Raw genomic sequence first — 14,402 nt, forward strand, 5'->3', positions numbered from 1 at the left:
GGATTGAAATAAAAAATACTTCCCAAGGTCAGTGGCTGAGGAGGCATTAGTGGCCTTGATGTTTCTCGACTCTTCTCCCGCCCCCATCCCCATTTCCCAATTCAGCCTAGACCTAGCAGTCCGACCACTGCCTTCGGGGCAAGGTGCGGGGGCCAGAAAGAAGGGTGGGGGAGGTGGGGCTGAAACGGAACTTCATTGTTCGCGGGACCGACTCTTCCCGAAAGAGCCCGTTGGCAGCGCCTGCGCAATGTGCGCTCTTTGTGCGGGGCTGCAGCAAGCTGGTTGTTTGTGTGTGTCTGTTGGAGGCGGTGGAGGGAGAGTCGGAGGGGCGTGGTCTCTTCCGTCGCATTCTGATTGGGCTCTCGCAGGAAGGTGGGCGGGCACAGGGCGGAGCTTCTGATAACAACACTCGGCACTGAGGCTGAGGCTATTTGTTGCTGCGCCGCCACCGCCCGAACCATGGTCCGCGCTCCACTCGGGCTCTCTTAGCAGCAGCCGCCGCCGCCGCCCTGTGATCGCTGGCTTCACTTCCTCCTTCTCTTCTTGCTGAGCCACTTTCCTCCTAGAGCTATGACCGTCGTCTCCGTCCCACAGCGGGAGCCACTTGTCCTGGGTGGCCGTCTTGCGCCCCTGGGCTTTTCCGCCCGCGGTTACTTCGGGGCCCTGCCGATGGTGACCACGGCCCCGCCGCCTTTACCCCGGATCCCGGACCCCCGGGCACTTCCTCCCACCCTTTTCCTCCCTCACTTCTTAGGGGGAGACGGTCCCTGTCTGACCCCGCAGCCTCGCGCCCCAGCACCTCTGTCCAACTGTAGTCTAGCTACGGCGGGAGGCACCCCTCGGGCAGCACCAAAGAAGCGGCGAAAGAAGAGGGTGCGGGCCAGCCCGGCGGGACAGCTGCCCAGCCGCTTCCATCAGTACCAGCAGCACCGGCCGAGCCTCGAGGGCGGTCGGAGCCCCGGGACGGGCCCGAGCGGAGCGCAGGAAGTCCCGGACCAAGCCGCCAATTTGGCCCCGGGTCCTGCGGCCGCAACCCAAACTGAGGAAGCGAGCCTTTTCCCTGGCCCGGTGCCGCCCGCGGTGCCCGGCCAACCCTCATTCAGAAGAGAGGTAAGGGCCGCGAGAGGGACTTGGGGACTGTTGGGGAGTTCCGGCCCTTCGATGGGTCCGGCCGAGCTCTGGAATCTGGGGCCCTGCACCGAGGGGTCGGGGAGAGGGGGGGCCGGGGTGAGGGGCGGCTGTTTACTCGGGAGGGAAGTTTCCGTGACGCCCGCTCTGTTCTAGCCCGGGGAAGAAGGGGGAGGGGGAGGCATGCGCTGGCGCTGCTGATTGGCTCCCGGAAACCAGCCAATGAGAGGAGCGGCTGCGCCCCAGCAACAGCCCCGATTTAGAAGGCTGGCTGCGTTCCAGGGGGTTTCGGTATTCGGGCGCGCGGTGGGGTGGGGGAGGGAAGGGGCCCGCGGGAGGCTGACGTCAGCGCGCGCTACGTGCGCAGCGCTCCGGCGCTCATGAAGGAGGCGAGGCCGGCTGGCAGTGGTAGGGGAAGGGGTGGGCGACCGCTTTCGGCTCCCAGACCGTCGGTAGTTCCAAGACTAGTTGGCGGTGCGCGTGCACTGTTTCACCGACCGGTTGTGGGACTTGGTGGGCCACAAGCGGCTCCATTCTGTTTGGCTTGCTTTTTTGCGATGAGAGGTGCCCCGTGTGCGGCGCCGGCCCAACTGGGGCTGTGTCCCTCGCCGGCAGACCTGCTTAGCTATAGTTTTATCTTTAAAAGTTGGCAGGAGCGGTGGCAGTTCTTGCCTCTTTGAAACGATAACATTTGCTTGCTAGTCTATTAGATGAGTGGAATTGTTTACATATACTTTATACTGTACTGGGCTTTATTAATGGAAGGTAATTTTATTACTTGTGTCCAGAATGATGAAATTTTAGAAGTTATAAGATGAATTGGCGTTATGCCACCCAATTTCCGTAGTGTTGGGTTAGGATCAAAAGTTAGAGCCATTTCTTGTTAGAAGAATACTAGAGAGATTTGTAGTTTCTCTCGCTGTACTCTTGGAAACAAGTCAAATTTCACCGCCGTGATTACTTAATTATCTTAGATTCCGGTTTTAAAATTCCGTGGCTCTGAAATAGGAGTAATAATGTAAAAGTGAGCTTTTGTACGTCTTGTTTCCTGGTTACCAGTAATATTCTTTTATAGAACTGTTAAAACCAGGGAACGCTGTTGGCAGTTACTGACATGGAATGTTACCTGGTGCCCCAGCTTTCTATTTTTGTGTCCCACTACCCTACCATATTCCAAGTGTTGGAAGGGCAGTGATCCTGATGAATTACCGTATACTTTTCCATTGGGTCGTGGCTCTCTGTGAGGATCACTTGAGTTACGAAAGTGATTAGAACTGGTGTCGCAAATTTCTTGAAGCAGTTAAACCAGGAAGTGGGTGCAGGCGGAAGCAATTTTCTTATTATGTATTTGCTAGAAGTATGTAAACTTGGAAAAGGTAGTGATTAGTATTTAAATTTTTATATTTAAATATTTGAAATTTTGTTTTCAGAAGTTGGGAGGTAATTTTTCTGTGTTAGCCATTATCAAAACACTTAATCACTTAAAATACAGTTCTTACTAATCAAATTAGTCTGCAATAATTTTAAAAGGATTTGTCTAAAAGGTAAATAGTAATCTATAAACATAGTTTTTATTTTTAACCAGATTCAGCCAACCAAAATGAAAGCATGTGAAAATTTCTCTTGGCATTATCGTATTGTAAAACCTCTGACTTTGGTCAAAGAAAGGAGGTTGCATATGTTTGGAAGGGACCTCATTACTCTTACAGTTACAGAAAGATGAACTTGGGGTTACTGGTTTTTTTTCCCTTTGACATTTTAGAACTGATTCCCTACATTCCATATTGGTGGCAGTGGTGATTATATTTTTAGTAGTAAACTTAGATGTGTGCTTATTTTTAAGTGCAGTGAGCACATAAACATTTAGTCAGGTCAGGAAACTAAAGTCCAGGAGAAGAAAATATACTAGATACATGCTGTGAGGTTCGTGACTAATTTTTATCATGAACTGTATTCACTTTTATGTTCCTTGTCTTTGTAGGTTTTAAAATCAAAGATGGGAAAATCGGAGAAAATTGCCATTCCCCACGGCCAGCTTGTTCATGGTATACACTTGTGTGAACAACCAAAGATAAACAGACAGAAAAGCAAATATAACTTACCACTAACCAAGATCACCTCTGCAAAAAGAAATGAAAATAACTTTTGGCAGGATTCTGTTTCATCTGATATAATTCAGAAGCAGGAAAAAAAGCCTTTTAAAAATACTGAGAACATTAAAAATATGCATTTGAAGAAATCCGCATTTCTAACTGAAGTGAACCAAAAGGAAAATTATGCTGGGGCAAAGTTTAGTGATCCACCTTCTCCTAGTGTTCTTCCAAAGCCTCCTAGTCACTGGATGGGAAGCACTATTGAAAGTTCCAACCAAAATAGGGAGTTGATGGCAGTACACTTAAAAACTCTCCTAAAAGTTCAAACTTAGATCTCAGATTGCAGTATGTCTGTAAAACATTTTTTTTCCAAAATCCCTGGACTCCTGAAAAGAAAATTGGTACAGAAATGGAAATTTGCCTTGTAACATACAAGTGCAAAGGAGTTTCAAAAATTACAAACAACTTGTATTATATTTTATATTTTGTAAATACTGTATACCATGTATTATGTGTATATTGTTCATACTTGAGAGGTACATTATAGTTTTGTTATGAAAGTATGTATTTTGCCCTACCAAATGGTAGGTGTTTTGTATATATACAGTGGAGAAATTTTAAGTGTGCTAAGGCACGTGGAAGACCGATTTATTTGCACAAGGTACTGAGATTTTTTTTAAAGAAACAGCTGTCTAATCTCAAGGTGAAGATCTAAATGTGAACAGTTTACTAATGCACTACTGAAGTTTAAATCTGTGGCACAATCATTGTAAACATGGGGTTTGTTTGTTTCTCTAAATTGATTTTTGCCTTCTAATCTGTAATTACTGGAAAACTCCTATTCCCATTTTTACCAAACTTAATTTCTGGGTTTTGGTTTATCCATTCAAATTTAAAATACCTCTAATTTTAATGCCAACAAAATTGGTTGTAATCAAATTTTTAAATAATAATATAATTTGGCCCCCCCTTTTATACTAGTCTTGATTCTTTGTGTGTGACTTTCATGTTTGAATGTGTGACTAGGAGATGGATTTTTAACTTTCCATTTTACTGGCTAAATGTCTTAGTATTATTACTAATTGTCCTTCCTCCTTCTGATATTTAGAGGGTCCAATAATTTCACCGTACTACCTCTAAGGGGAGGAATTCCCCATTTTGCAATGGAAACTTGTCGAAAGTAAAGCTGGTTAGTTTATAACTTAGAATATATTTTTATATATGAACTGTTTCATAAAGTACCATTTGACTTACCATATAATTTCAATGAAAGAAGATGACACTTGGTTTGGTTTATGATATTGAATGGTGGTACTTAAACCAAAGGAAGTGTAATTGATGTTAAAGTAGGTGGAAATTTGGGTTCTAGAGTTTGCTGAAAGAAATATAGTAGCTTATGTAGTTTTACTTTAAAATTCAAACTTTGTTTTCTAAGGTTCTAAAGGACGAATTTCCCTGTGTGGTTTTTAGTTCTACAGAGCTAAAATTTATCTTGAATAACAAAAAAGGTTGTGGGTTTTTTTTTTTTTTTTGAGTTTTAGGCAATACTTAGACGGGAAAAGAGTGTTAAGAGGGTATATATGGTGGAATAGATAAGGTGCTACTATCTTTTCAAGAAAAGTCTTAGGTCTTGCACATTTGGTTCATGCAGGAGGGGAGACTTTCTGGCTATACAAAAGTGGGTGGTGTGGACACAACCTGAGAATCACTGTTACTGATGAGCTGTGCCAGGAGGGTATGGTAACTTGTTACATAGCCACCACAAAACCTGAGAACTAGTTAACAGAAGTGCCTGCAGTCTTGTTTACACAGTTCGTACATAATCCAGCCAACCATTCTTTGGCCCTGGGTATAAAATGCTTCATTCTTGCGTGTATGTAGAGAAAGCTATACTTTGTTATTATATATGTTATACATAGCTAGCATTAAATGCATTAGAAAAACTAACAACAGTAAGATTTCAATCTTGTAAAAGTTTTTTAAAGATTTTTTCAAGAAGTGTTAACACTGGTAAAGGAAATAGGTTATTATAAAGTAGTGGGTTTTGTAATTTGAAGAGTGAATAAAGTTGGCTGAATTACACTACAGCTGACCTTGTGAAAAAGTATTAGCAAACGTAAAAAGTTAATTTTGACGTCATAGTAAAATGGTATTCCGCAGCCTTAGTCTCTTCGGACTGCTGTGACAGTAGAAGGTGTGGGTAGCTTATATAAAGTTACTTCTCAATCCAGTTAGCCGGAAAGTCTGAGATTAAGGCACCAGCAGATAATGTCTAAGAGCCCACTTCATGGTCCATAGATGGGAGTCTAGGGGCTTGGGTGCTTTCTTGGGCTCCTTTTGTAGAGATACTAAGCCCATTCATGAGGGTTCTCATTTCCTCCAATGTTACTGTCACTGTTTGGTTTTGTGGGTATATAAAGCAAACACTTCAGAGTCACCAGCTTTGGGCCTAAGTTTTTACCTAGTAGCCTGGTAAAGGCTCATCATTGTAAAGGGCTGAAAGGTTTATATGTGAGTGGAAATTGTTCTATGCAGTGCCACTTCACTATAGAACATACCTGGATGTGAGGTATTATGCTGAAGTTGCTTTTAGATAAGAATACAATTTGATACTACTCAACTCCTACTACTGATAAAGTGGCACATACTGCTGATACAGTAACACCATAGGACTTTTGTTTGCATTAATCTTGGTGCTAAGTATTTTAGTGTCCTTGTAGGCAGATAAAGGAAAAAGAAGGTAAAAGACCAAATCGCACTATTAGAAGGTTGACAGGAATCATTGTTTTCAAACTTAAAGGTGGTTTGTAAGTTAAAATACAGATTTTAAGGTGGTTTAGTGGTTTGTGAGTTAAAAGACTAGAATGTATCAGGCAAATAATGGAGATTTATTAGGACCAGAATTCAGGTTTTTAGGCATCCAGTTGACCTTTGAATAACATGGGTTTAAACTGTGCTAGTCTACTTACCCATGAGTTTTTATGAATACATAATGTAAATATAGTACTGTACATGTTTTTTTGTTTTTGTTTTTTTCCTGGAGCTCACTTTATTGTAAGAATACAGTATGTAATACATAGAAAATATGTGTTAACTGACTCTTACCAAGCTTCTGGTCAGTAGGCTATTAATAGTTAAGTCTTAGGGGAGCCAAGTTAGGTGCATTTTTGATTGCATGGGAGTTGGCACCCCTAGCCCCCATGTTGTTCAGGGATCAACTGTACTATGTAATCACCCCTTTCCTTCGCATTATTTTAGTATAAAGCTTGTGTGTCATACAAATGTGGAAGTGAAATGGGGTCAGGTCATACCACACTTGGGGAAAACCACTTGTATTTCTTTTCCCTGGAACATGATCAAGCTAGCTAAAACCCACATTACTTGCTTTTGTCTTTACTTGCCCTCTTTTCAAAGCCCTAACTCAACTTTTGGTGATGAGAAGGAACAAAACCTAGGCCCTATCCCTGTGCTGTGCCCCTCAGCATCAGGCTCCAGAATGGATCTGGGAGAGGGCAACTGGCAGCCCACCCAAGTCAGGGTGAAATTGTGAGGAGCTGTTGCTGCGGTAGATAGGCTAGACTCTTGGATGCCTTGTCGTCCCTCAACCCCCACCATCTTCTCAAAAGCAAAGCATTTAGATGTCTGAGGGAGGGTTTGGGTTGTCCTGACTCAAAGCCATCCACCTCTGCCCTATTCCTGGTTCCTCCAGAGGCATAGTTGGAGAAAGAACCATATTAAATGGTTTAAGAATCCAAAAAAGGGCTGCTTTTGAGATTAAGGAGGACTTCAAGTGGTAGCATAAAGGCAGGCAAATTGTGAATGGGGACACCAAGCAATCCCTTCTAGAAAGGAAGGGAAAGAAGGGTTTAAAGATGCAAAGGAACTTCTATTTGACATTCACATTTTGTGTGAATCTCCATTCCTGCCATTCCTGCTCAAATAGATGCAAATACCTTCACAAATAGTTGGAAAATCAATTTTAGAAATTCTGACCATAGTTTGAAAATTTCCTCAATATTTAGTCACTAGTTTTTAGGGTTTTTTTTTCTAGCAATGTGTTACAAATATTGAAACCAATGAGTTGGCTTAGATCTGACATCTCTCCCAGTCTGATTCCAGAAAATGGTTCATTCCTGCAGTTTTGATAACACATTTCTGTGTAAGATTATAAAAATTCTAACAAACTAATACAGAGTCCCTGTCTTTTGGAAAATAAAACTGTCTCAAAACACCCCTTCCCCCCTTGTTTGACATTTCTAAGTTCCTTTGTGACATTTCTGAGCAGCATGTCTACAGTTTAATGTGCGGGGGCTTACGTGTGAAGTATGTTCAGGAAATACAAGGATAAATGGCAGAACAGAAAGTTAACTACAGGTGGCTGGGGAAGAAATGACAAATGTAACTAAAATACAAGTTGCATTCCCCTTCCCTCAACAAATGCCTGAGGGGGTGAAAACAAGTCATTATTACCAGAAGGTAGTGACTAATTCTGGTGAGTAGGGATTGTCTACTTCAGAATCTGGTATCTTAGAAGCAGCACTGAATTGGGCCTTAAGATATTTGACATAGTATTTGACATGTTAAAAATAATTGTCAGAGTAAAAGTGCATGGACAGTGGTGTAAAAAGATGTGGAAGACTTGCAGAGAAAGGAGATACAATATATTGAAGGGTGTACTGGGGTAATAACCTGAAGGGCCTTGAATGTCATGCCAAAGAGTTGCAACTTTATTCTGCAGGCATGGCAGAGCCATCAAAGGTAAATAAGGGAAAGAGATTCCTGCTTTAAAAAGAAAACGGGTGAAAATATGGAGAACAGCTTGGAAAGGAAAAGCTTGAGGAAAAAGTATATGTCAGTAGTTTAAAATAAAAGAAATGGGCTTAAGGACATTATCAGAGGGAATACCCAGGCATGGACTTATACTTGGGAGATGTTTTGAAATTAGAATTAAGACTTAACCAACTGCATGGAGGGTAAGAAAAGAGTTTTTATTTATTTCAGGTTTTTTTTTTTTTTAACGTTTATTCATTTTTGAGAGAGAGCGAGCAAGAGAGTGGGGGAGGGGCAGAGAGAGAATGAGACAGAATCCGAAGCAGGCTCCAGGCTCTGAGCTGTCAGCACAGAGCCCGACACAGGGCCCAAACTCACAAACCGTGAGATCATGACCTGAGCCTAAGTCAGTTGCTTAACCCACTGAGCCACCCAGGTGCCCCAGAAAAGAGTTTTCAAATTGGGCAGTTAGGGAGATTAAAACTAGCAATTAGAGAACTCTAGAGGGGGGTCCGAATTATAGAAGGTAATTTTGATTTGCATGTTGAATTCTGAGGGGCGTTTAGGATAGCCACATGGAAATACACAGCAAGTAGAAAATAGCTCAGGCCTAGAAAGTATAGCTTTGGTAAATGCACAGAAGCACTAATTACAACATGAAAATGGAACTGAAATATGAAATATTTTGTCTTCCTGTAGCCTCTCTTTTTCCCTTACAAGGCTTAACACTTAACAGTACTCTTGACCTCACCCTTTCTGCCTCCCATGGACTCTGAACTTCACCTATGATAGCAAATTGGTTTGTTGGTATTGCCTCTGAATGGTGTTAAATGCTGGTTGGTTCTCTACGTACCTGTAAAAGTCTGTTAGGAAACCGTTTTCCAATTTAAGTTCTGAATTCTGATATTGGGGGCCCACTTGGTGCAGGGAGAAAATAATAAAGTTTACTTCTCTTTTGTTAGTCCGAGATTTCAAGCTGGGTAAAACCAACCTTTTATAATTTATTTTATTTTTAAAGATTTATTTTTATTTTGAGAGATAGAGATCCAAGGGGGGGCGGGGCATGGAGAGGCAGAGAGAGAGGGACACAGAATCCCAAGGAGGCTCTGCACTGTCAGCACAGAGCCCATGCAGGGCTCAAACACAGAGATCATGACCTGAGCTGAAATCAAGAAGAATCAGATGCTTAACCAACTGAGCCACCCAGGTGCCCCTTATAATTTTATTTTATTTTTTTAGTTTACTTACTTTGAGAGAGACAGAGCAAGCAGGGGAAGGGCAGAGAGAGAGGGAGAGAGAGCATCCCAAGCAGGTTCTGCGCTGTCAGCACAGAGCCCAATATGGGGCTCAAACTCACAAACTGCAACATCATGACCTGAGCCGAAACCAAGAGTCTGATGCTTAACCATCTGAGCCACCCTCGTGCCCCTCTTATAAATTATTTTAAAAGTAATCTTTAGGCCCAAAGTGGGGCTCAGAACTCACGACCCCAACATCAAGAGTTGCATGCTCTACCTCCTGAGCCAGCCAGGCATCCCTAACATTTTATACTTCTATTTCCCTTTTTTGTGCATCTCCCATCTCCGAATGACCCTCCATCATATTGCCGAATACATTGTCCTTTATTTAGAGGGTGGAAGGCTCCCCAGTTTCCATGGCTTCTACACATACTTGGGTATGGAAAGGCTGTTGGTTTCATCATCCTCCCATATATTAAATTTTTGAAAGACATTTGCTGAACTAAATACGTTTTAAAATCACGGGCCTGTCTTGCTGAGCATCCGAGTCCTGAGCTAACTCCTCAAAGTTGTTTTTTTGTACTCCTTTTTCTCCTGAATCCATAAATCTTCCAAAAATCACCAAATACAATTATTTTTACAATGATTTTCAAATGGAGAGAGTATGTTTTGAGATGAGATGGCAGAAGTGTGTACGTGCAAATCATGTATAATTCAGGAACTACTTCTTTTTAATCAGAAATTTGAGAGTACATTTTATAGAATGCTGTTTATAAACACAAATTTAATCTTTGAAAGAAACTTTAAAGTTTTAGATAAGCTTCTTTGTAGGTATGGGGTGGATTTTTAAGAGTTATGGATAATCTATTTTATGCTTCAACTAAATCCCTTTTCTTTAAATTTCTCGAATTAGGTTGTCTTGAATTAATCTGACAGTTTTCAGATTGTTACTTTTCATATCCTTTGCAATTATCTTGGAATTCTAAATTAAATACGCTGAAATGTAGAAGTAATGTTCCTAACACCCAGGAACTGTACTTATCAAGTTTAAACTCGTGCTATAATCTCAAATAGAATTACAGTTTAACATTTATAAAAGGTGTTGGTTGCGTTTACTGAGGGTCCATTGTTGAGATCTTAGAATTCATTTTATCTTTTTTGTTTGATTGTTTTGTTTTGAAGGAGAGAGAGAGAAAGAGAGGGAGGATCTTAAGCAGGCTTCATGCCTAATGCGGGCCTCAATCCCATGACCCCAGGATGATGTCCTGAGCCAAAACCAAGAGTTGGACACTTAACCGACTGAGCCACCCAGGCTCCCCTTAGAATTCATTTTCTAAAGCAGAATTTTTAGTAATGTTCCTTTAGTGTAGAATCGGTGACACAAATGTAAAGTTCTTTCTGTTCAAGGAATAATTTATCATGCATTGTGGCATTAATTCCAGTCTCTGAATTAAGTAATGGTAGGAACAGAAAAAATGGGAGGATTGGCAGAAGCAACCTTCATGGAAAATTATAGGCACCTTTGTCAAAGGAAGCTATATGGTATATTCAAGCTCCATTTAATTAGATCATGTATCTTGAACATGTAATAACTTAAAAGACATTGATAATAATAATGAAAATACTTCATTTCTTTAGTGATTCACACAATAATAGCCTTTATGGATAAGAAAGGATTCAGGGAAGTAATTTTTCTAGTCTAATACATAAAGTGGCAGAAAATATGTGGTATTTTATATCTGGTTGTAAAGATAAGAGATACTAATGAAACTCCTCCATAGCTACTCCTAAATTATTACAAATAGTTTATTCTAAAATTAGAAATTATATTGATTAGTTTGCAAAACCAAATTACAAATGGGTTCTTAGCAGTCTGGAGTCTTGGAGAGGGTATGGCACGTAGAAAACATTTTGATGACTTTTGATTATTTCCAGCATGCAAATGTCTTATTGAAATTGAACTCAGAATTGCCTTCTACAGTAAGATCTTTTTTTTCTTTTAAGGTTTTATTTTTAAGTAGTCTTCATACCCAACATAGGGCTTGAACTCAACCCCAAAACCAAGAGTTGTGTGCTCCGACTGAGCCAGCCAGGTGCCCCAACAGTAAGATCTTTAAACAGGAAGATCTTTATTATATACTGTACTTAGCAATATAGAATCATAGAGAGCTTTGGTTCTTCCTATCAAAACCTTGGAGATCTACAATTACAAGGGATCATCTTGCTATAAAATAAGGGTTATCAATGGTTGAAATTATCCTTACTCTTTAAGCGATCATTTACTGCTCTTGAATTTTAGAATGAAAGGGTTAATATCAACGATCGGATTGCCCTTTTCCATTAGCTTTCCAAAGGTCCTACTCATTGTGCATTCCTTAATCATCTGTGTTCTATTAAGTTCCTGTAATCTGATGCTTGGGACCACAACCTGAATTTCCAAAGAAGAATTAGGTTTATAAAGTTATTCGACCGTTTTCTGATCATTTTTTAGCTAACTGAAATCCTCTAGGAACACTCCAGTTTTCAAAATTTTACAGTTAAATTCAACATAATTGGAAAATAGATGGATATACTTTATATATGTAATATATATAGTAAGCAAGTACAATCTACTGTTAATTGTAGAATTTAGGTAGTTGGTATACGGGTATTCACTGCAGAATTATTTTTTTACTTAAGTTTTGTAACAAAATGTTAATAGAATTGGGTAACATGAAGGCTGCTTTACTAGTTCATTCCAACATTATATGTAAGTTGAGTAATATGCCAATAATTTTAAAAGCTTACATGTAGCATACAGGACAAATAATCTTTGAGGTTGTAAACTGTACATCTCTGGTTATTTTTTCTTTGCACTTTCAAATAGTCTGGTTAGTTGGTTATAACACTTCTAAAAGAACAACTCTAGTTAATGACAAACACCAAAGCCTTTGTAAATAAGAACTGAAAGATTAGAGAGAGGATAATGTATTTAAGCATTGGCTTATTTGGGAAATCTGACAGTTGACATTAATGTTAATATTGACATAAATGTTAATGCTTGAAGAAAGTTTAATTAAGGGAGGATGAAGAGGTAGATGGAAACTACATAAAGATTATGAAGGGGACTTATAACTGTCCATGGTTTGAGAGCAAAGTTAAAGCATCTACAGTGTAACAACTTTAAAAAAATAGGTACAACTCCCAAAAGGGAAGAAAGGAGATGGCTGAAGGGCTGGTTAGCATTGAAGTGACTTGGGAGTAGGAGGGCAAGGGAGTGTAAAACCCGTAACTCTTGGTTGGTTCCTACTCTTGAAACCTTTAATGCTGAATTAATACCAGCGGTGCCAATGGAAAGCTAAAAGTATTTAAAATTATTCCTTAAGAGATATAATTCCACTTTCAATGACAGACATGTTTCAGACAAAAACTGCCACCTTTTCAGTCAAACAAAACCTCTTAAAGAGCATCAGTTATATTTGACTACTAACAGGCAGCTTAAAGCTCTGTATAAAGTACTTTTCATGAGATATTTTAGAATAAAAAATTTTCATCATGTTTTTAAGTGGTATTTTTTAAAAAAACTCATTTAGTAGATTATATGTTAAGAGAGAATTACAAAGTATAAAACAATGCCAAAAATGGTTCGACTTTATATACCCATTAAAAATTGTACAGAATACCCTAACAAAACCAGAACATTAGTATTCTTAATTTAGCTACATTTAATATTTTAAGGCCAAAATTTGAAGGTTTAGTGACAATGAGGAGTATCAATGCTTTTCTGCAAGGTTCTTTTGAAATTATAGGGGCGCCTGGGTGGCGCAGTCGGTTAAGCGTCTGACTTCAGCCAGGTCACGATCTCGCGGTCCGTGAGTTCGAGCCCCGCGTCGGGCTCTGGGCTGATGGCTCAGAGCCTGGAGCCTGTTTCCGATTCTGTGTCTCCCTCTCCCTCTGCCTCTCCCCCGTTCATGCTCTGTCTCTCTCTGTCCCAAAAATAAATAAACGTTGAAAAAAAAATTAAAAAAAAAAAAGAAATTATATAAATATTTCACAATGTGTTAAAGTAATCTTAAATAACAATCCTTCTCATTTTTAAAATAATAAGATTGCCTATAGGGCGCCTGGATGGCTCAGTCAATTAAGCATCCAACTCTTGATTTCGACTCAGGTCTTGATCTCACAGTTCATGCGATCAAGCCCCATGTGGGGCTCTGTGCTGACAGCGAGGAGCCTGCTTGGGATTTTCTCTCTCCTCTCTCACTCTCTGCCCCTCCCCTGATTGCATGCACTCTGTAAGTAAATAAATATTTTAAAAATATATAATACTGCCCAGAAGAGTCTGACCAGTTGTATAGCTTATGTCAATTTTGAAAAGGTCTTCAACAGACTACTGTTCTCAACTTGTAAAGTATTATTTTCACAAAGTAGATGCTGCCTCACCAATGTAATAGAAATGATTCTTAATCCCTTCCCCTCAAAAAAGCCATTAAAATTTATTTACTTAATATTAACTTACTATTAAAAGAAGTTGGCTATCACTTGGGGCTTGGAAGACTATTTTATACTGAGATTTTTCTTGAAATTAAAGTCAACAGCATTTTAAGTCTATAGTTATTTCTTTAGGAAACAAGTGATCATCATAGCAAAGAATTCTGGTTTTCGTCAATCTAACTCTACTATGCCCTTTCTAAAAAGTGCATAGGATTTAGGCATTTAGTTCATAGAAGTACACTCATAAACTAGAGTAGTAATTTTGCTTTGTGTTCCAATTACACTTTAAAAAAATTTTTTTTAACGTTTATTTTTGACAGAGAGAGCATGAGAGTGGGGAGGGGCAGAGATAGAGGGAGACACAGAATCCGAAGCACGCTCCAGGCTCCGAGCTGTCAACACAGAGCCCGACGCGGGGCTCGAACTCACGAACCCGTGAGATCATGACCTGAGCCAAAGTTGGGCACTTAACAAACTGAGCCACCCAGGCGCCCCCCCAATTACACTTTTTTAAAAATTTTCTTTTTTGAGAGAGAAAATCTTAAGGCTCCACACTCAGGAAAGAGCCCAATGCAGGGCTTGATCCCACGACCCTGGGATCGTGACCTGAGCCGAAATCAAGATTGGATGTTCAACCAACCGAGCCACCCAGGTACCCCAAGATATCGATTTTAACTTGTAATCTATTTACTAAAAACAT

At 40.3% G+C, this 14,402-nt stretch overlaps 1 protein-coding gene across 1 annotated transcript; it reads left to right on the top strand.

Annotated features, from left to right (window-relative positions):
* The first annotated feature begins 417 nt into the window (after positions 1-417).
* On the top strand, positions 418-7,452 carry PNRC1 (proline rich nuclear receptor coactivator 1). Its single transcript, XM_011282465.4, has 2 exons — positions 418-1,110; positions 3,110-7,452. The coding sequence occupies exons 1-2, from the start codon at positions 571-573 to the stop codon at positions 3,551-3,553; spliced, it is 984 nt and encodes a 327-aa protein (XP_011280767.1). The 5' UTR covers positions 418-570; the 3' UTR covers positions 3,554-7,452.
* Positions 7,453-14,402: the final 6,950 nt, after the last annotated feature.

The sequence above is a fragment of the Felis catus genome, chromosome B2 (genome assembly GCF_018350175.1).
Source record: "Felis catus isolate Fca126 chromosome B2, F.catus_Fca126_mat1.0, whole genome shotgun sequence".
Taxonomy (NCBI): Eukaryota; Metazoa; Chordata; class Mammalia; order Carnivora; family Felidae; genus Felis; species Felis catus.